A 23,051-nucleotide genomic window follows, 5' to 3' on the forward strand; every position below is an offset into this window, starting at 1 on the left:
CTGCAGCAGAACAATATATCTTTGCCTTCAGATTCACTTATAAAGGCCCACACAGATACTGTGACTTAGCTACTGTTTCATATCTCAGTCTGCAGACAATGCTTCTGCAGGTTTTATACTTAAGCAGAAAATTTTTGCTTCATAAACATACAATGTGCTCACTGAACAAAAAAAAAAGCAAATATGAATCATCTTGTTTCAGAGAGGCTGGGAAAAATTACATTAGTGCTTTGCATCTGATTTCATATATACTTCCACTCCCACAAGAAAAGCCCTATGATTTTTAAGATTCACTCCCATATTCATTTATACGGCAAGGTTATGGTAGAGACAGGGCTCTAGGCAGAAGTGCCTTCTGCAAGCAGAGCCCAGTAGCTGCCCCTTGTCACATCACAGTCAGCTCCAGAAGAAACCCACTGCTGCTAGAGCTGAGCCATAAGTGACACTGGGACGGAAAATTAAAGAAGAGGAAAAACTCTGCACAACAGCAGCTAGAAGAGAGAAGTAACAACATGTATAGAAGAAGCTCTGCAGGCACCAAAGTGAATGTAGAGGAGGGCAGGAGATGGTGCAGGCAGGGAGCAGATGCTCCTCAAGACAACCCAGGAGAGGCCCCTTGCTGGAGCAGGCTGTGTGCATGCAAGCAGTTCTCCACCTGCAGCCACTGATGAGCCCCCAGTACAGCAATGGATATAGTTTGAAGGAGGCCACAGCCCATGGAGAGCCCCTGTAGAAGCAGGACTCAGATTGTGGATGAAGTCCGTGGAGATGCAGTCCATAGCAAAGAGTCTGCATTCAAGGCAGTAATTACAATCCCGCCTAAAATTGTGTGCACATGTGTTTATTCTCCAAGTTCACTTTTGCTTCTTACCTCTAATGCATTTTGCATTCGTTCCTTACTTGAAGTATTTCTCTTGAAACTATTTGTGAAGTTCGCTGCTTCAGTCCAATTGTTATACCCTCCATCGTACAACAGACTATCACTTGGTAACAAAGTCTCTGCCCAGAGACGACAAACGTTATCCTTACAGCAAGTCAGGAGTACGTTGCAGACAGCACCACTGAAATGAAAGAAAATTTAAGGTGTGAAGAAGCCACACACAATCAACACAGCATGAAAATAAAATAACAGTACCAAACAGTTTCTACTATCAGTTTTGAAAATCATACAAAGTAGCTTAAATGTTAAGGGAAGATAAACCTAAAAAGACATTACATAACTATATATTCAAAGCACAGAAACCAATGTAGAACCAGGAACACAACTGCCAATTCACAAATTTCTCTTAATAACTATTTTTCTGAATACAGTGCGTGACATAAGTATCCAAAAATTCGAGTTCACTTAAAATGGGCACTGCAAAAAACTATGCAAGCCACATGTCAGTGTACAGTTTAGTTTTAGTTCAGATTCAAAAACGACATGGATCATCTTGTCTTGCCAGTGCCTTAATATGGCTTCCAGGAAGTATCTGTTCCATGATCATCCCAGGTGCAGAGGTGAGGCTCACCAAACTGTAGTTCCCCAAGTCTTTTCTTCCTTTTCTAAAAAAATGGGAGAGATGTTTCCCTTTCTCCAGTCACCTGGGACTTCCCTACCCTACTTGAAAAAGTGGTGGCTTTCAGGTGAATGGCTTGGTAACCGCATCAGCCAGTTCCCTCATCACCCTGGGATTCATGTCCTCTGGTCCTATAGACTTACGCACATTCAGCCTCATGAGAAAGGCTTACAGCACAAGGATTTTGCTCACCCAATCCCTGCTTAGAGGTTTAGGCACCTGAGAAGGAAAGGAAGTCTGCCAGAGAAGACTGAGGCAGAGAACTTGCTCAATAATGGTAATGGCTTTATGAAATGTCTTCAATTTAATGATTGGTATACAAAAGACAGTATAAACTTGACAACACATAGACACATGCAAAATTCAAAATCTACTGACAGGAACAACAGAAAAATATCTTTTCAGATTATAAAATTGCTGACATTACTTCAGCTTGAGAATGCATTTAAGACAATGCAAAAAAAAAGCTGTAAAGAGTGGCCTTTTCTTGCACGTGACTATTCTGTATTTAGTCCTACATCTAAGATAATAATAAGAAACTCAATTTCATTCTCCACAGTTCCTTTCCACCCATATACTTACCATTCCCTCAAGAGCTTCAGTGTGAAGCAATCATTTAAATATAAACAATACACAAGGCTGTCAAACTCCACTATAAACCGAAGTGTATTAATTTTACAACCTGTGTGATTGTTATCAACAGTACATCTGTGAATACATATGTCAATCTCTAGCTCTCTCCAAAGAAAAAGTTTGTCTAATCCATGAAAGACGGTGAAAATACATTTCAATACAACTAAGATACTGTGATAGAACAGAGGATTTAAATGAGGTTTCACAATAAACAAAAGCAGCTCCCTACACTTCTACAGAACAATTTAGCACAATATGGAAAATTTTAAGTTCACAGAGAATTTTCTTTTTAGTTTTGGCTTGGCTTCTTCTGGACAATTTGCAAACCTGGCTTGTTAGATCTACTCACCGTGGCATGAATTTGCTTGTCTTCCTCCATGAAAATGAATTTACTGATCGAGGATGGGCCAAATAAACAAATGAAAAATCAACTTCTTGTGCTTGTTTTCCTGGACTTGCTCCTGGTGGTGTTACAGCTGATCGCCAGTTGTCCGTATTGTACCACACTTTCACAAGACAGTCGTCCTGGGAGAGGGTGGGGTAAAACAGTACATATTCTGGATAAAAACGTGATATATCAGCAGAACTTCATACTTTGAAACTCAACACCTTGGTTTTCAATTTTTCTTTCAAGTGAAATACTCAAGTCAACTCAGTAAATAGAACCACAACATCTGATCTGTAGTTGTAGAGATTCCTTTGGTTTGTGTTACCATTAGTAATTCAGATTTCATTCTCCTCCTTCTTATTAGCTATCAGTGTTTTGCTATAAGTCTATACACAACTGTACTGTTATTCAAAGTACAATGTACTTTGGCAAGAGAATTTGTCAGCTTTGTATTGCTTTGGGCCCTGTGACACTTCAGCCAGATTGTCCACCTATCTTAAAAACATCACTGTCCCCATTAAGCTTGCACACAAGCATTCTGATTTTTTTTTAAATTATTCTACAATCTCTACTAGGATATTTAGTTGACAGCATAAACTTAGTGCCTACTTGTATTTGTTAACCTGTCTAAAAAAGCCTGCTCAAATTGTACAGTTTTCTGTTTCTTTAAAACAGTATTGAAAACATGAGGGTTTCTTCACCCCCCCAACCATCAGATTGGACAGTACTATAAACAGTCTAGACAATTCTAGACATTTTCAATATAGATTTTTGACCAATGACAATGCTACACTCCCCTCAAACAAAGACAACATAATTACTCGGAGCAGCAAACTATTCACTTACCACTCTTTAACAAGTAGTGCAAATTCTCATAGGATTTGTCACATTTGTTCACTGCATCCTTTACAATAACTTGAATTTTATATGATTAATCTACAAGGTTGGCCATGAACAGCGACTGTGATTATGTGGGAATACATATTCCAATACCTTATCCATTTTTAGTCAGCATCAAGCTGTGTTTTAAAATATGACACACGGAATATTTTATTAAACCCTCCTGTCTCGGGAAATTATTCTTCCCCCAGATTCTCCTTTCATTAAAAGTAAAAAGGTAAATACATAGATTACTCACCAAAATAAAAATTAAAACAAACAAACAAACCAATATTCATGAAAAAGCTGTTTGGTTAGAAAAAACAAACAAGAAACAGCTAAAAAAACGTTTACCTTTCCAGCAGTAGCAAAAAACTCCCCATCTGGTGAGAATTTCATTAAACAGACTTGAGAAGCAGTACTATGAAATAAAGACAATTAAAAATAGCATGTAAGTTTTATGAACATTTTCAGAAGTCCGAACAGCTTTTGCTTTGAATTCATGAAAGTAATTCAATTTTGTATGAAATGTATATATTGTACTATGTCAAACAATGTAAGGTTTAAGAAAGTTCAGAAGAAAGAGAAACATAATACAGTGAGTGTTTGTAGTCACACAGAAAAAGAATGGAGCAAACGATGCAACTGATGAAAACTACAGTGTCTGATATTTCATATGATCATGACTTGAAAACTGTTCCTAATGGATTACACATGTGTGTTCTCCCCTAGATACATCTTGTTTTCACTTCATAAACATCTGTATTTCAAACTCATTTCTTCCACTCCACACTATCTTTCAAGTTATCTGGGAGACAAAAAAGGAGACCACATTTAATTTTTCCTTTATTTTTCTTATTTTCTATGGCATAACTGAAAAAAAACAAACAATAATAATGTACTTAAATACTTTAAAATAGTTGTTACATTCACAGTCAAAAAGTTAAAAGATGCCACACTGAAAAAAAAAGCCAAAAAAACATAGCCTATTAACCTGGTTCATTTTTCCGCTTTCAATGGAAAATAGGTACTAGTGTATTTTACATGTTTTCAAGTACTGAGCTATCACATATATGACTGGCTCATTTATGGCAAGAAGAACATGCAAGAATTTAATTGTGTGGTGCGAGTACAGTCTATATTTTTAGCTTGAAATTCTCAGACATTCATAACAATTTTTTAGGTCTAACTTTCAAAAGAGATTAAGTTAGTCACCAGGTTACAAAAGCATGATGGTGTGCATGCATATTATCAGCAGCAAATCCGTTACAAAATTTATAAATCAAGGAAAGGCAACTGCCAACTTTGTTTCAGCAACTTGTTTTTATCAGAGCCAAAGTTAAGACACTTGGGAATGCCTTTTCTAGACATTGAAATATAATTTTGGAAAGGAACAGTATTGCAAAGTCAGTATCCTGAAAAATTCTCATTAAGAAAAAAATTACTCTTTATGTAATACAATTACAAATGTTGGAAGACATTCAGACACAAAAGCTGAATGGATAGTGCAAGTTCTGCTGACCCTTTCTGGGACCTGTTGACTTAAAATATGCAAAATCCAGCAAAATCTTTCTGTTCCAAGAATGAGTTTAGAGATATGAAGTTAAGACTTCTATAAGGTTTGAGACGCACACATGGAACTTGCTATTTTATAGACACAGGAATAACAGCATTGCACGTTACTGACTACACCTAACATACACCCAGATTCTAAAACTGTGGTTGTGGCATTCTATCTGAAAGTCCATTTCTCTCATTAGGCTACGAGATGATGTCACAAAGGTATTTCAATGAATTAACTTGAAAAGCTTGAAAAAGTTTTAGTACACATCACCATCATTAGAATCTGAGCTTTTCAAAGGGAAAGTCTGACTTCATGAAAAAAAAAAAATCAAAAAGTGAAATGCAATAAATGCACCTAGTATTTTATATCCATAGTATTGTCAAAGTCTTGATTTCTTTCCTCTACTTCATGAGGAATAAGTGCAGATTAAGTCTTTCCAGTCAAACAGTTATAGAGACTTATTTAACAAAAATGACATACGGGACACTACTCCCAAGCAAACAGTACACTTGATATATTAAAAGACTCTTCCTGTGGTGGGAGGAATCAAACTTACAAACTGAAGTACTGAACTAAAACTCTTCTGATTTCTCTTCTGCAAATACACAGACACAGACACGACGACTATAATGACCAACTAACACGAATACCCAAAGAACATTCGGAGATGTGGTAAAAACAAATGTGTCCATCTTTTCATAGTTATTTTAAATATCTAAGAATACAGAAAATGCAAAATGTGGGAAGGCATCCGAGGAGGAAAGAAAAGTGCAGTCTATAGGACAAAGAAGGAATTTTATCTAAATTGGTCCTGCAAGTGTAATGTCTTTCAAATAAGCAGCCTTCTCTATATTTACTGTACAAGAAACAAAGTCTGCTGATGCAGTCACAACGACAGCCTTTACATGGCATTCTAATAATGCTCAGTAAAACTGCAGAACTGTTAAAAAACACTAACTGCCTTAAAAATAGTTACAGCTATACTTGTAGTAATAAAAAAGTGTTATGTACTCAATGCAAAAATGATTCAAGTATCATGTTGGAGTAGTTATCAAACAGCAGTATACAGTACGATTTCACTAAACAAACCAGCAGGGGAAAAGAAACTGTTCTTAGAACAGTTTCTTACTTGCATTGCCAGATACACCTCCATTCTCCAACATCTGTTCTGTCAGTGCTGTCATTGTCAGACAAGTTCTCCAAAGGAACATTGGACCAAAGCTGAAGACAACTGGAACCAGTCAAAAGGCGAGTGCCTAAAACAAGTAGAAAAAAAAAAGAAAAAAAAAAAACAGATTGCAGATACAGTGCAAAACAAAATATGCCATACATTAAGTTCCACATTAATAAAAAACCAACAAGGAACCAGCAAAGTTATATAATAGTGTGCTTTCATACATTCCACTACACTGATAGATTGAGTCAATCTTGCAAGTCAGCTTTCTACTCTCCTTTCTTATGAGAGACAATGATTTGAGCTGAAAATTTTCAGAGTAATCATTTTGAAAGACAAGTACCTAGAGCTACTAACTATACATGTTTCTTATTCACAATAATATTATTTTAGCCCATATTTTAAGCATTATATACTGCTGACAGTAGAATAACCAGATAATACCATACAGATACTATTTTGGCCCTTCTCTAACAAGGAGGGACTCTTTTCATCAACTGCAGATTTCATCTCACTTTGGTGTTCTTTATCATGGTAGGACAAAATGAATATTTTCCTTGTCTACAAGGAACAGTGGAATTTAGTAAGAAATATTTGATACAGCAAATGATTTAAGTGTTTCTTATATTCTATTCTTACCTGTGGGATCCCATGTTAAATTATGTGCTATGCCATCCAGTAAGATTTGAGCATTCTTCTGCCACTGATAATGCAACTGCTGAAACATTAAATATTCACAAACTTTAGCATGAAAATACTTTCTTTCCCTTGTGTTCTGTAATAAAAATATCATACCTTTACTGCACTGATTTCTATGAAGAGTGTGCCTAAAACTAAATTACCACTCACTTGTAATTTGAAAAAATCTGAGCTTGAAAAAGTTTTAGTATGCATCATATGCATCACCCTCATTAGAATCTGAGCTTTTCAAAGGGAAAGTCTGACTTCATGAAAAAAAAAAATCAAAAAGTGAAATGCAATAAATGCACCTAGTATTTTATATCCATAGTATTGTAGAAGGATTTCAATAAGTTCAGAGCTTTTTTTTCCCTCCCCGCCCGCCTGAAAATCTGAAGATAGTTGACTATTTCTCTTGGGATTTTGTTTGTTTTTTGGCATTCTTTCTTTCCCTGGGACAGTTGGAGGATTAGATTTATAAAATATTTATTTTATATTTTAAAATAATCATCCTGCACTTCAAAAATATCAGACCTGTCTATACAAAAGTTAAAGACAGAACAAACAAATCTTCTGCATATTTCATGGAAAACATTAAGTAGCACCTGTAGATAACGACCTAAAGAAAGCTTTTATGACACTGGCTTTTTTTTTTTTTTTAAATTCTGAATATTCGAATAATTGGATAAGAATGTCAATCTTACTGCAATGTAAGTATGCTAGAAATTCTTGCAGAGAAGTTAACTGCAATAATTATGTAACCGCATACTTCAATAGAAATATTTTATTTATTTGAGAGCAAATCATGAATGGAAGATACTTCCTCTATTGCTTATAGTTTGTATGGTAACTTCCAAGTACGTGTACTTGGTACGTGTAGTGTTAATTGCATAGAAAAAAAACACAACATTAAGTGTGGACAAAATGTCTGAGTGATTGAACAGAAAGTAATAAATATAAAAGGTTCATGTGAGCATGAAATCCCACATTACCATTATTTTATTCTGCTACTTTCCATTGGTATAAACTACATTTATTGAATAGCAGGCATTAAGATATATGAAATACCACAATTTTACAAGCCTATCAGAAACCATATAACTGAACTACTGGTCAGCACAGAAAGTACTATATAAAGTTATATAAAAAATTTATTAACACAAATGGAGAGACCAAACCCAGGGAGAAGAAAGAATGCTACTTGAGCAACTGCTGCGGAGAAGTCCTCATTACCAAATTTCTACTGGACCCAAATACTTCCAAGCACAATGGTAAATCTTTCCATGTAAGGAGCCTTGCTAAATAACTCATTCTAAAGCACTACTTGGCAGAAATTAATATTTGAATTGCCAACTCCCCACATCACTATTATCAATGCTCAGCCATGCTATCAAGAAAATACTGATTTTATTCACTACCCTAGGCAAACAAAGGTCTTAAGAAGCTTTGTGAAAATTTGAACAGGAATGTGCAGTTCCATAAATCGTGGTTAAAATATCAATTCTAAAACACATCAGCACAGAAGGGCTACAGAAAGTGGTTCAAAAGGAATTCCTACAATAATGAACATATTCTTTGGAGTGCAGTGGCATGCCTGTCTGTTAGATTCTGGAATTTTCACAGTGTGAATTGTAGACTTAGATATGTGTACATGAAGTATTATAGTATAACCTGTTTTTACTAGAACTATCTCAAATAACCTCTGCTCCCCTACTACCATTTTCACTTCCCACAGATCACTGCATCTCTCAGTTTAGACAACGAAAGCAACTTCAGATTTACAGCAAACCAGAGAAATGAACCAAGCTTTACAACTAAGTAAATGAAATTGAGGAGTGATGAATTACTTACGTTATGATGTCTGCTGCTCTGCTTCAAGAGACTAACTGGCTCAAAGATACAAACCACATTTCCATAAGAAGCTGCAATCTAAAGCAAATTGCATATACATAAACACATGCATAAAAAACAAGCTGCAAAACAAACAGGACTAAAATATGGAATTCTGTTTCTAACTTTAAGCTAATATCTCTCCACCCTTTAGGTAACAGAAATTTTATAAGATTATGAAGCAGTTGTTGACAACAATGTAAATACAATCTTTTAGTTACATACTAGTCCTAATAAACTACTTGGCAGCATAGGCTGACTCGTGCATTTTTGTTCTTTTTTTTTGTTTTTAAGCAGATTTATGAGGGATGCTCTGAAAGTAATGACTCCTGCTTGATTATACTGGTCTAAAATATCTAAAGTATATGATGGTCACATGGTAACAGAGGGGCAGACTGACAAAATGGTGTCAGACATGGAAATGCATATGAAGCAAAAGTGTGGAACTGAATTCTTCCATGTGGGAAAAAACCGCTGACATTCTTTGATCCTTGCTGAACACTTTGCTGGATGTGGGAAAGTGAAACGGCATGCGGTGCATTTCAGGAATAGTGACATTGAATTGAAAGACAAGCTATATTCTGGACAGCCACAAACACAGCTATCACATCACAAAACAAAGAGCACTGCAATCAGTTTGTTGGTGAACGAGTAAATGGTGATGGCTATGTTGGTAAATAATGTTTTATAGCTAAGAATTTGATCTATCGAACAGCACTATTTTGCTCTTTGTATCTGCAGCAGTTTCCATAGGAACAAAAAATCGGAGGCATTACTTTTGGAGCAACCTACCCATTATCAATATGCTTCTCATAGTTAACATGTAAGGAGTCTGCCATGTTCACAGTCTAAAAAATAGAGACATCATCAGTTCAGTGCAGTTCAATAGACCTCCCCAGCACTTTAACGTGCTACATAACAAAGTGTTAATTTGGAAAATTCAAGCTACAAAAGTTGAACATCCTTTGCAAAGAACATGAAATCAGAATGGTTACTAAATGCTAACATAAAATGCTTCCAAAAAGTTGCAGTATAGGCAGTATTGTTATTTTGAAATCTTATTTTATTGCTGGTATCAGCCATCTCAAATTAAGAATTAAGGCAAAACTAGTAGTCAAAACCTCTAAATAAAGGCAACTTAAAGTGACTTTGATACAAGGACTGATAATAACTGTATGTCCTTGTCTCTAAATTAGAGAGATAAGGGTTTCAAGGTAGACTATTTGGTAATTAAGGAATTGCCTGAAGTGTCCAGAGAACTCTGGTCAACAGCTCAAGGACAGGCGGAGATCAGTAATGAGTGGTGCTACTCAGGGACTTGTATCAGGATTAGTACTATTTAACACTTTGTCAGAGACAAAGACTGTGAGATTGAGTGTGCCCTCAGCAAATTTTCAGATGACACTAAGCTGAGTGGTGCAGTTGATATGACAAAAGGAAGGAATGCTATCCCAAGGGGATCTGGACATGCTTGAGAAATGAGCCCACATTAACCTAATCAGGTTCAACATGACCAAGGGTAATGTCCTGCATGGTGGGATCAAGGAAACCCCAAATATCAGTGAATGGATGGAAACAGCTCTGCAGATAAGGAAGTGGGGGTTCTGGTGGATGAAAAGCTGGACGTGAGCTGGCAGACAACATCTGTGTCCCAAAAATCAAACTGTATCCCTGCAGTTTGGCTGCAAGAAAAGAGCAGTGGTTAGCAGAGCAAGGCAGGCGATTGTCCCCCTTTGCTCTGCCCTCGTGAGGTCTCACCTGCACAGGTTTGGGGCCCTCAGCATATGAAAGATGTGGAGCTGCTGAAACAGGTTCACAGAAGGCTATGGAGATGATCAGAGGGCTGGAGCATCTCTCCTACAGTGAATGGCTGAAGCAACTGGGCTTCAGTCTGCAGAAAGGAAGGCTCCAGGGACACCTCACCAAAGCCTTTCAATACTCAGAGGCAGCTTGTAAAAAAAGACGGAGTGTGTTTTTGTTGTTGTTTTGTTTTTTAAACAAGGAAGTGTATGTACCAATGGAACAAGGACGATGGTTTTAAACTAAAAGAGAGTAGATTTAGTTTAAACACAAGGAATACAATTTTCACTAAGAGGGCTGTGAAATTTTGGAACAAGTTGCTCAGAGAGGCTATGGTTGCCCCATCCCTGGAAGTGTTAAAGGCCAGGTTGCATGTGGCTTTAATCATGCTGGTATAGTGGCAGGGGCTTAGAACCAGATAATCTTTAAAGCTCCCTTAGAAACCAAACCATCCTACAATGCTAACAGAAAGGCCTCACGCTAAAATCCTTAAAAGACAATGTCGTTTGAAACTACTTTAAGACACAGAGATTTACAGAAATTACAAGTTTGCAGAGATAATGCTGAAAACAGACACCTTGAATTTGCAGGTAACACTTCATGTTACAAAGAATAAGATCTGCAGTTTTGATATCAAGTAATAGTCAGTTTCTCATTTCTGTGAGATTCTGTCTCACGAAATTCACTTTTTTTTTTTTTTTCTTTTTTAAAAAAAAGCAACATTAAAGGTAGGCAGGGTCACTTTTGATTTCGTTTTTTGATTTTTTCCCCAGGGAGGTGGTTGAGTCACCATCCCTGGATGTGTTTAAAAACTGTTTAGATGTGGTGCTCAGGGACATGATTTAGCAGAGGGCTGTTACAGTTAGGATAGGATGGTTAGGTCATGGTTGGACTCAATGATCTTTAAGGTCTTTTCCAACCTGAGTGATTCTATGATTCTATTTTAACATCAGCCAGAGAAATTTAAAGAAGAAACTAAACCACTGTGCCTAAGTTGTTAATATTTTCAAACTAAAACTGTAGATCCAGTTTCAAATGAAGCCCTCAGTGTTAAAGAGAATACAGCTAAAATTACAAAACCTGAATCGAAAACTACACTTGCATATTCAAAATAACTAACGATAAAAAGTCTTAAAATGCTTTTACTTACAGAAACAATTTCCTACAGTTAACCTGTAGAAACATCGGCATGTAAACTAAAACAAAATTTTAATTGGTATCTATTTTTTTGTTTAACATTTGTAAAACATGGTGCTAAATAAACTAAATCTCATATATATAGTAGCAGTGCTGTCACCATCTATGACACCTAAAAAAACCCTCATCAAATATTTCAAATGATTTGAAGCTAGAGCTATCTTCTTGCCCATCATCAGATATTTACAGATATTTATAGTCACACTGCGTGAATTTTTTTTCCTGTTTTAATTAAAGTTTTTATCTTATTCCTCATATTAATTAGAAGAAAAAAGAGATTTGTAATTGACGTTGTGTGGAAGAACAATACTTACTCCAAATAAATTGTTCATTACCAAGTTGTATGTAACAAAAGGAAAAAAGATTCAGTGGCCTAAAATTACACTGTCTTCCTTGTAAAAGCCATTTTCATGCAAATCATGGTAGAGGAATGCATAATCTGCTGGGGAAATTAGAAATTCTCATACATTCCTCCCCCCCACCTCACAATCTCAAACTTAGACAATGAAAACTGAAGTTCATCCCCAAAAGTAGAGTAGGAAGAAAGATAACAGTGGCAATAATCTACCCAACTCTTCAAAGCAAAGAAGGGGTTGATGAACTACTAAGCTGTTGCTTCTTTAAAGTAGCTTCACAAAGCTATCCAGTAAATAAATTAGAATTAGATTTAGAGGGTAAAAACAGAGGAAAATTTGAACTCATTTCTTTCATAACCTGCTAACAAACCTTTTACAAACTAACTATTGTTCAGATGGAGAATGGTGCAAATTCTTCAAACAGAATAAAGCCCTGCTATTTGTAGATGACTCTCGACAGCAGCTTTCCATAAGGAGAAAAACTAGAAAGGTACATAATTCATAAACTACAGGTTATTAATAGATGCTTTCAAGGAAGGCTCAAAATTACAGCCAAACTAAGCTGCATTATTTGCATTCTGTTTCTTCCTATAGATCTGAAGCACCGAAGAATAATCTGGAGGTCAGTGGATGAGAAATCTGTGTAAGGATTGATGAAGCAGTAAGAAGATAAGCAACCTCTGCAGCAGCAAACTGCAAATACAGTAACCTGTCCATCCAAAGCTTCCTAGCTATTTACAACTTAGAATTTTAGCACCCTGCAAATTCACCTATTCTAACTACTAGCAGCAAACTATACTAACTTGCAGATTCAAAATCATGACAGAGGCCTACTTTAGAAGTGCTAAAATCCTGAAACTTATGAAGTTGAATAGTTTGCTATATATATATGTATTAATCTAGAAGTAAAGGACAGTTTATTATTGAAATTTGGTCAGAACTGATGTCAAATTGTCAAAACAACACTCCAAAACTGGAGAGAAATGTTTATATTTTTATATATATATGCTATCTGCATATGTATTTCATCATCTGTTAACAGATATCCAGTGAGCTCAACTTTTTCCCCCCCCCCCCCACAATGGAAAAACACAGCATTCTTTATAGCTTAAAACTACCAGAGATGGAGAGGAGAACATTTCCACATTCTCATTAATGTTCTCACACTATCCATACAAGAATTCATCACTCAAATATTAAAAAGTAGGAATAGAGAGCAGCTATGGATTACCTAGGTGGTCATTCACAGATTTCACGTGTAACCACAAAGCAGTTTTCATGCAGAGACCTCACCTCAGGATGGACACCAGAATCTAACCAAAGCTGCCAGCAACTTAAAAGCTCACAGGTGCAAAACACTAATGCTACTACCCTACAGCTTAAAGGAATCAATTAAAAAAAAAGATATCTTATATCTTTGTATGAGCCAATATGTACCCACAATTCCAGCTTTTACTGGTAAATAGATTAACCATACTGTGAGATCCCCATAGACAGAACTGCTTGGTTCACTGTTTTTTTTATCATAACAGAACAATTAAGAAAGACGTCTCTGAGAAGAATTTCAAACCTAACATTTTTGAACTAGTTTACATACTTGAGAAAAAGAAAAGATGGGAACTCAAAAAAGGAAAATTCTGTCCACAAACAATTTTAAGCCTTTATTAATCACTTGAAAGATATATTACTCTTCCATGATATGGAAATGATTTTTGTGGAAGAACTCATTTGCTGCCAGTCACTGACACGTCAAAGCATGGCAATGACTAACCTGAGCAGCGTGAACCCAGAGTGAATAAACTACTTATTATTTCTTATTTGCTAATGTAGCTTACCAAAAACAAAGTGATGAAGCAATCAGCCATTTTCACCTTCACTGTAGTTCATATGTCCTAACTTGAAAGCACCCACACTTTGAGAAAGTTCTCAACATAGACATGTCCATGTCTGTACATGGCCCACCCCAGCCCATACTGCAGCCCACCCCCAGTAATCATGGTAGCAGCTCTTTCCTGCTGAGCAGCTTGCCCCAGCCCCAGTCATACACCCATCACTCAACAACAACCAACAAGCCATGAAACCAGGACACAGGAAGGGCATAGTACAGAGCTAACTCAAGTTATGGTAAATATTTTTTTTACATTTTGATACATTGCCTAAACACGGTTTTGTGAACAGTGAAAAATACACTCTCTTGCTTTTCATTCTGATAAAGGAATTTGAGAGTAGATTTGAAGATGGCTGAAAAAAATTATATGTTTTTGGGTCATTTTCAGTCAATGTAAATACATTACATGCAACTTTTCACACTTAATGTATGAAGTTGAAATTGGATATTCAATTCAAAATTTTCACAGTGTTTCCTAACTAGACTTTTGTAGCACCTTTAACAGAGAAAATTATCCCTTGTTTTGCAATCATGCTTTATCCATTCTATTGCTTTCTGGCAGTATGTACATAAGCAAACAACCATTTTCAAGGATGAAATCAAAAATCTCTGATGAACATCTTGGGAACTTACTAAGAGTTACAACCACTTCCATCAAAACAGACTAAGTTTTTACTTCTATTTATTAACTTTGTTACATGTTTTATATGAGGCCCAAGACAATTCATCTTCACTCAGTGTGGTCACGCAAGTCTAAAGGTTGGACACGCATGACTCAACATGACATTCCAAGAGTATGATTAGAAGCACCACATACCTTTCCCTGTTGCACTGAACAGTCCACACATCCCACTTGAATGTTTCCATGTTTTGCACCTGGGATTATCTGTAATCTTTCAAAGTCAGTCCCTAATACAACAATATCACATCCTGATGCGTATGCCTGAAAACAAAACAAAAACAAATCAAAACAAATATAAACACAAAAACCTCACAAAAAAGCATAATCTCAGAATTAAATAAAGCTATAGCCACTAAAAGCATATCAGTGAAATGGCATCACCTGTGTATTTTATCTATGCAGAACGCACAGACATTTACGAAGATCAAATGAATGTCTGCAATTTCAATCAAGCAACAGAAGATGCTTAGAAGCCCACCAAAACACATCTGTTACAAAAAAAAAAGTTCAAGACAGAAGAGACAAAATGGAGTTATGAAAAAGTTTATGAGAAATGAAAAAAACATGAAGAACAAAAATCACTCGAAGTAATATACTTCCTAGATTGAAGAGAGAGACATCTGAACTAAGTTTTTGAAAAAGGGGAATGGAAGCAGGAAGATAAGATGGTATGATGCATTCAGCAAAATTTAAAATTCCAAAGGAATAGAAGAATGAAGCTTTAGAAAAGTTTTAGAAAAGTTTCAGACTTGTTGAGCTTCATGTTACATTCCATGGATTCATTTTAAATTCATATTGTCACTAAGTCATTTGATGTATCTAACATATTTATAGTAGCAGCTGATGATTATTGCAATGTCCAAGTCAAACAACTTTTCCTACCTTTAGGAAAGTTATATTAGAAGGTAGGCACATATTAAAATAGAATGCATAATTAAACATTTGAGAAAACATGAAATACAGCTTTCGAGTACTGAACTCCAGCAACAAGGAATGCACAAATAATAAAAACATAAGAGCCAGGAAGCTACTAGCAAAATTACGAGCACCAACAACAGAGGCATGTTAAAAGAGACACAGAGATTGACTGTGAAAGCAAGTTATTGGTCGAAAAGATTCAAGAGCAAAACAGAAGAATTGCAGATGGACGTCTGCAGAACACTGACATCAAGGATCATCCCTTACAATCAGCCCCACTAGCTCTAGTACATATAGTAAAAAAGTCTCTTGACTTGAAAACAAACAAACAAACAAACAAAAACCAGAAAAATTTAACATTCTACTTGCAAATTCAAAACATGATGGTCATGCTTTCAGGTGCTTCAAGTTAAAGAGCACTTTTGGCCAAACCTGCACTAGAGTATTTCACCATTCATATATTAAAACAAACAAACAAGAAAAAAATATTTCAGTGTAAAGCTAATTTGCCTGACAGTATGTTCAGTGATGTTTCACAAAAACAACCTGACTCAGTAAAATGATCATCATCCTCTACCAAAAATTCATTTTTCCAATCTGCTCACTACCAAACCAGACTTAAAATGACTCAATAGGTGAAAGTACTGTCTAAAATACTTCTTCAGGCTAAATACATACATTAATTTCTGATCATTTACTTATGGTCATACACATTTCCTGTCCTGTCTCTTCCTCAGCTGCAAGGAGTTTCAAGTGCCATACTTCCTCCAGTCAAAACAGAATCATTTATTACAAATGCATATACAGAACTGCAGATTCTAATTTAAAACTCGTTTCAAAAGAGACTTAATACTATTTTCTATACAAACTCTAAAGTGATTGTTTTCACATCACAATGAACGTTAAACTTTCAACCTATTCCTCAAAGAACATTTTTTTCTGATGTCAGGAACCATCTCACTTGCTGACTCATTAATTAAATTCATAGCCCACTGGGCAAAGGTTACTCTGAAGTACAATATATACATATTTTCCCTAAGTCATTTTGTTGAATTTACTGCTTTGTATGAAGGCGATTTTAAGAAACTACAAGTCTCACTAAAGAGAGAACACAGTTTTATTAGAAAAGCTTTCAGAAGAAATGCCAAATACTGCATGAAGCCCTCCACCTCTTCTGTATGACCTTCTAGCCTCATCAACATTTGATAGGCTCAACAGAGTCATCCCCAGCTGGTTCTCTCCTGCATTTGTTTGTTTGTTTTTTGAGTGTCAAATGAGGGATGATGCTTCTAAAGAAAAGATGCAGTTGGGGAACTTCATTTCATTCCACTAGTTTCCTGTTCCAACAAATAATTATAAATACACCCAGGAATCCAAGCTACAGCTGGAGTAAAACAAATGTCTTTCTAGGATCTTCATTCTCTGAAAACAAACGAAAAACAACAAAAAAAGCTACAGTCATTCTATCCTTACATTTTGGTCATTCTCTACATTACCTGATAAAAAATGTACATCTCAGAAAAGAAGAATCACTTCTGACATGAGTCTATTCAGACATCTCAGACCACATCTGGTCACCCTGACTTCCCAATCCCCAGCAAGCTGCAGAGCTAGCTCTTAAAAACACAGAGTAGATCTGTCCTCAAAGAAATAGTAAGATTAAAAACAGAATACATTTTCAAAGAGCTTCCAAATAAAACTACAGCTAAGCAGGAGGAGGATAACTTAGGACAAGCACATTCAACCTATGGCCTGCACATGGCCCAGCACAGCTGGCAATTCAGCTGCTCTCTCATGACTCTTTACCAGACTTATGAGCCCCGTTCTAGCAAAAAGAAATACCTCTTTCTTCACAGCCACACTTTATGCATATCACCGCTTTCTGGATTACTGTTGTGAACAACTGTTTTCAAGGAGGAAGCATATTAAAAATGAAATCTCACCCAAAATCTCTGAAGAACACCTTGAGACCTCACTGAGAATGGCAGCGACTTCCACCCAACCAGACTGATGCATTAGTTTCGCAAAAACAAAGTCACACGTCCCACAAGTTTTATGGTTTTCTTGGTCTCCTTTCCATGTTTCAATAACGGATATTAAAAACTAAGATGTTTTGTTACTTATAGACATTAACTACAGTATATATTGGATGAAGGCTGCTCTGAAAGTAATGCTTCCTATTTTTTACGTGGGTCTCTGACACCAGGGCCACTAAGATGATCAGAGGGCTGCAGCACCTCTCCTATGAGGAAAGGTTGAGGGAACTGGGCTTGTTTAGCTTGGAGAAGAGAAGGCTCCAAGGAGACCTCATTGTGGCCTTCCAGTACTTGAAGGGAGTGTATAAACAGGAGGGGGAATGGCTGTTTACAAGGGTGTATAGTGATGGGACAAGGGGGAATGGTTTTAAACTGAGACAGTGGGGGTTTAGGTTGGATGTTAGGAGGAAGTTTTTCACCCAGAGGGTGGTGAGGCACTGGAACAGGTTGCCCAAGCAGGTTGTGGATGCCCCATGCCTTGAGGCAGTCAAGGCCAGGCTGGATGTGGCTCTGGGCAGCCTGGTCTGGTTGCTGGCAGCCTTGCACACAGCAGGGGGTTGGAACTAGGTGAGCACTGAGGTCCTTTTCAATCCAGGCCATTCTATGATTCTATGATCAGAAGCAGATGTCAAAGGTACAGTAGTACAGGTTGAACTTTCCCACCAGTATTTTGTTGCTGTGACAGCAACAGAATCTGACATGGAAATGCGCATGGAGCAAAGGTGTGTCATTGAATTCCTTCATGCAGAAAAAAATGGCACCCACTGACAATTCATCAGTGCCTGTGAAAATTTATGGGGACTAAACAGTGGATGTGAATGCAGTGAGGCAGTAGGTGGTGTGTTTCATCTCTGTTGGTGCAGGTTTTTACAGGCATGGCATGCAGACTCCTTTTCACTACCAATGAAAATGCATAGCTAATGGTGGTGCCTGTGCTGAAAAACAGTATTTTGTAGCTAGGAATTTGCTTTATCAAGCAGTACTATTGTGCTACTGTTGCAGCTTACACAGAAATAAATAGGAGGCACTACTTTCAGAGCAACCTATATATACATATATACACATATATATGTACACATGTGTGTATAAACACACACACATTTTTTATTATTATTTTAACCAATATATAAATATACATACACCTTTCAAGACAATTTCTCTTCACTCAGTGCAGCCCAGGTAAGCCAATAGGTGGGACACCCATAACTCAGGAGGTTACTGTTGATGTTTAGTTGAAGTTCACCCACAGGAGAAACACAATTTCAAGGACAAAAGGCACAGCATACAGAAGGGAAGACAGAATAACATTCAACAGAAAAACATGTTGGAATAGGTAACTAAGCTGTCTGCGAAGTACAACTGCAACAGGCTTTCCCTCCTCCCCTTGTCTTCCAACCCACTCCTGTGATATGTCCTGCTAACTCAATACTTCAGCAGAGGAGACTGACCTAAGCTGTCCATTGCCATCCCCATGCTGTTGTTTTTCAAGCAGTTTCTGTGAAATCATTCTCACACACACTTGCATACTCACATACATTTAGCCAAGACTCCAATGCAGATGGTGGTTTCTAAGCAGTATTACACTTAAAAAGACAATTACTGAAAACAACAGCACCAAACTAACTTCTGGACTAGTTTTATATTTACATTTTTTTTCAGTACAGAAAACTATACAAAATATTTCAGCACCATATAATGAATGAAAGTCAGTGCTCAGAAGTAACAGGTACATCCTGTATCCTAACAGCCTCACACACAACAAAATTCTGCCAACTACTCAACATTTATCTTCTTTTTAGAGCAGGCCTTATCCACAATAGTTTGCATGTTGTTTTCCACAGGACAAGTAGCTCCAGAGTATAAGCATCTCATTCCCATACTCTTGCTCATCTCTATTAGTGCAGATGGATTGGTGTTTTTTTGTTGTTGTTGTTGTTGGGATTTTTTTGTTTGGTTGGTTTTTTTGGGGGGCAGGGAGAGATGCATTTTACATTTGAAAGAATGCTGCCATACTGAGGAAATAATGTCTAGAAAAATATGTTAAAAAAGAAAAACAAAAACCTGCTTGCTTTAAAAAGAGATATGATGTAAAGTCTTATTTTGGTAAACCAAAAAACTTTTCACCTTACAAATGTCCCAAAATATTTACAAAAAGATGACTTTACACAATGAGACAAGAAGATACTGTTTACATTACCCTGTTGTTGTAATGTTTATTAAACAACACTTTGTTCTTTTGTCACACAAATAACCAAGGTAGAACTAGTTTAAGCTGGGGGAAGATGGACTTTGCTGGCTGTTAACACAGCAAAACGAACCTGAAATTAGGAAGTGAAATATGTTTTGGGTCTGTGAAAATAAACATTGCTGTGCATGGCATAGAAAGCATTCAGAAAATTTCCATCCATTATTTCATTTTTCCGTAATCCTTTTCCCCTCATCAAACATCACCTTTAACTTGTTAAACTTCTCCAAAGAAATATGATTTTTACATATGGAAAGACATTCTTTACTGGGGACTGTAGTAATAAGACAAGGGAAATTCTTTGCTCAGAGGGTGATGAAAGGCCAGCACAGGCTGTACAGAGAAGTTGTGAATGCCTCAACCCTAAACACATGGAGGTGTTCAAGGCCAGGTTGAATGGTGGCACTGGGCAATCTGATCTAGTGGCTGGGAAACCTGCTAGTTGTAACTAGACGGACTTTAAAGTCCCCTCCAATCCAAGCCATTCCAGGATCTGTGATTCTAGAATTTTGACACTAACAATGCCGTAAAAGCATGTAGCTTTGAAGGATAAAAATGCAAGCGATCATGTTAAACATTCTCATTCCTTTCTACATGGAAGTCCAACATACATAATTCTTAAAAAGAAATACTGGTAAGTGAGACTCCACTCTTAATGTAATCATAGGAGTAAATGTGCAAGAATCTTGATCTCCTATACAGCACAGCACCTCTAAACTCTGTGTACTGCTACACTGCCTATTTCAGCTACTATTCACAGATTTATTTCTAAAAGTGTGTATGCATACACAGAGTTATTTATATAGGTGTAAGGGACATGCAAGCATATATGGGTTGATGATGCAGACAATAAAGACAGTGCAGAACTCTGCTGGGTCTAGTGTCATGCAGAGCTCCCAGATGAAGCAGACCAATGGATGGCACTTAGGACGCAGGAGCACTCTGGAAATACTCTCTCTTAACTCCTACACTGAAAGCTTACCACACTGCAATCACCTTTCCTCTTGTTTCTTCTGCGTTGCCAATTGAGTTACTGTATCTGAGGTAACACAGGGCCACTTTCACCACTGGTGGCTCTCATTCTAACACCCGAAAAGAATCAAGTCCAAAAATCTGGCATGCCCTGGTTCACAAGATAGATCAATTAAAAAGACTGTATATTATTCTGTGATAGCTGAGTAATACTTCTATCACATGTTTGAAAGTGGAAGTTTCAAACAGCCATTCTACTACCTCAAGGAAGTTGAATTTCTCACTTTGAAAACAAAAAAAATAGACCAACCCTAATGAAAAGCACTTTAAAAAAAAAAATGCAGGCTAGGAACAAAAGCTTATAATAAAAAAATATAAAATTGATTTCTGTTAATTACATCAAGTACCTATGACTTCTGCAGGACTGAATGCAAATATAACAGTCTGCTTGCCTGGGCTGAATGCTACTCACAGAAAGCCTTCAGATGGAAGGGATCTCAAAAATCATTCAGCTCCACTTCTCGCACATGCAACATGAACTGGCATAGGTGGGAGAGGTGTATTTCCCTTTCCTCCTTTTTTATTCATGTTTTATTACTATTTCAGATACAGGAAAAGAGCTCTCCATTTTCCTGTTTCACGTTCTAAAGATTAAGCCTACTGATCTCCCCCTCTTTCCCCCCCCCCCTCCCCCCAAAAAAAAAGTTAGGAAAACCTTTCTTTCACTTGTTTATCTTTCTGAACAATCTAGTGAATTTAATATGGTGCTATAAAATGAGTGACAATTAAAAAAAAAAAAAGCAAGCAAAAAAGTAAGCAGCCAAGGTATTTCAGGTGGCAGCTTTAAATCTGAGGAAGAGAAATCCATTAATAACCTTCTGAGTAAAAGGGGAAAACCAAGTCAAGATTAGCATGTGTACAGGAAACACAGCCTCTGTATTTATGTCAAAACAGTTCTTGTACACAAGAGACCATAAAAGCAGACAGTGAAGGCTGCACTCTCCAATCACTTTCTTCTCCCCAGAGATTTATTAGCCTTTCGACCTCGTTTATGCAATTCTAACACTTTCTGTAGGTGAGCCTGGAGCAGGCAGAGAGTTCTTCAATGGCACCGAAAGCTTCACCTGCCTCCCTCAAAAAGTAATCATGTCAAAATGGGAAACTTCCCGTGTCTGCGTCTTACCAACATATCCCTGGTGAAGTAAAACAAACTCTGGCATCTAACTAAACGATTCCCACCACTAGTGAGCCTTTCGCATTTGTGGATACCTGAAATTAACCTGAATATCAGACAGTTTGCCACGGCGGGAAGGTGAAGTGACAACGGCTTCCATTTAACAAGCCTTCCAACTGTCCTCTGCTGACAGCTGCGGGTTTCTGGAAGCAAGGACATCACCTGACAAGGCCAAAGCAGCCCCCGCTAACAGAAAGCTTCAACCATTACCGCTCTGCAGGGGCGGTACCGAAGGCGCCAGGCCGAGCTGCGAGCTCTCCTCAGCCACCGAGGGGCCCACGTTTACGTAACGGCGCGGGCCACCTCCATCTTCCCGCGCACAGCCCCGCACCGGCGCCCGCGGCCGCGGCCAGCTGCGGACACGTCCCCCAAGTGCCCCGCGGCGTGCCGCCTCAGCTCGGCCCCGCCGCGTCGAGCCCCGCGCGGGCGGCGACCTGACGCAGCTGCTTTCCGAGCCGTGCGGGCGCGGACTCACCGTGAAGGGCTGATCGTGCAAGCTACCCACGGAGAAGCAGTTGTCTCCGGGGTTCACAGCTCCCGTCAGCACCTGGTGGAGATTCATCACGACACGCGGGCGCCCGGCGCTGCCGGGGGCCGCTGCCGCCACCCGACCCTCCCTCCTCCCACGGGCGGTGGAGGCAGTGGCACATGCCGCGGGGCGGAGCCTCCACACCCCGGCGCCGCCTCGCCTCTCGCGAGAGCTCCGCCTGCGCGCCGACAGCGGGGAGCGGAGGGCGTGCTGCTGTGTAGGCGGGGTTTGCGCTCACATTGTCCTCCAGAGTGGAGACTGGAGGGGCGTGCGGCCGAGTGGTTGTTTTGTGGGGTTGGTTTTCCCGTGCTTGTATGAACTTGCACCCACGGGGTCATGAGTCCATGCGTTTCTTTAAAATCACAATCGCAGAACGTCCAGGGTTGGAAGGGACCTCAAGGATCACGAAGCTCCAACCTCCCTGCCACA

At 38.0% G+C, this 23,051-nt stretch overlaps 1 protein-coding gene across 4 annotated transcripts in view; it reads right to left on the reverse strand.

Moving 5' to 3' along the window:
* The window catches only part of DMXL1 (Dmx like 1), a 75,204-nt gene extending 52,424 nt beyond the window's left edge, over positions 1 to 22,780 (reverse strand). For 2 of the 4 annotated variants that reach the window (XM_085212871.1, XM_085212875.1), the window contains exons 1-8: positions 22,569 to 22,780; positions 14,824 to 14,949; positions 8,727 to 8,804; positions 6,837 to 6,915; positions 6,153 to 6,279; positions 3,814 to 3,880; positions 2,542 to 2,717; positions 872 to 1,061 (exon numbers count right to left, since the gene is read on the reverse strand). In XM_085212871.1, the coding sequence (XP_085068997.1) occupies positions 872 to 1,061; positions 2,542 to 2,717; positions 3,814 to 3,880; positions 6,153 to 6,279; positions 6,837 to 6,915; positions 8,727 to 8,804; positions 14,824 to 14,949; positions 22,569 to 22,655 (930 nt within the window). In that variant the 5' untranslated portion in view covers positions 22,656 to 22,780. The remainder of the gene's footprint in view (positions 1 to 871; positions 1,062 to 2,541; positions 2,718 to 3,813; positions 3,881 to 6,152; positions 6,280 to 6,836; positions 6,916 to 8,726; positions 8,805 to 14,823; positions 14,950 to 22,568) is intronic. The other 2 variants (XM_085212872.1, XM_085212873.1) reach the window with 2 other exon arrangements.
* Between the last annotated feature and the right edge of the window lie 271 nt (positions 22,781 to 23,051).

Source organism: Meleagris gallopavo, chromosome Z (genome assembly GCF_905368555.1).
Source record: "Meleagris gallopavo chromosome Z, MGAL_WU_HG_1.1, whole genome shotgun sequence".
NCBI classification, from domain to species: domain Eukaryota; kingdom Metazoa; phylum Chordata; class Aves; order Galliformes; family Phasianidae; genus Meleagris; species Meleagris gallopavo.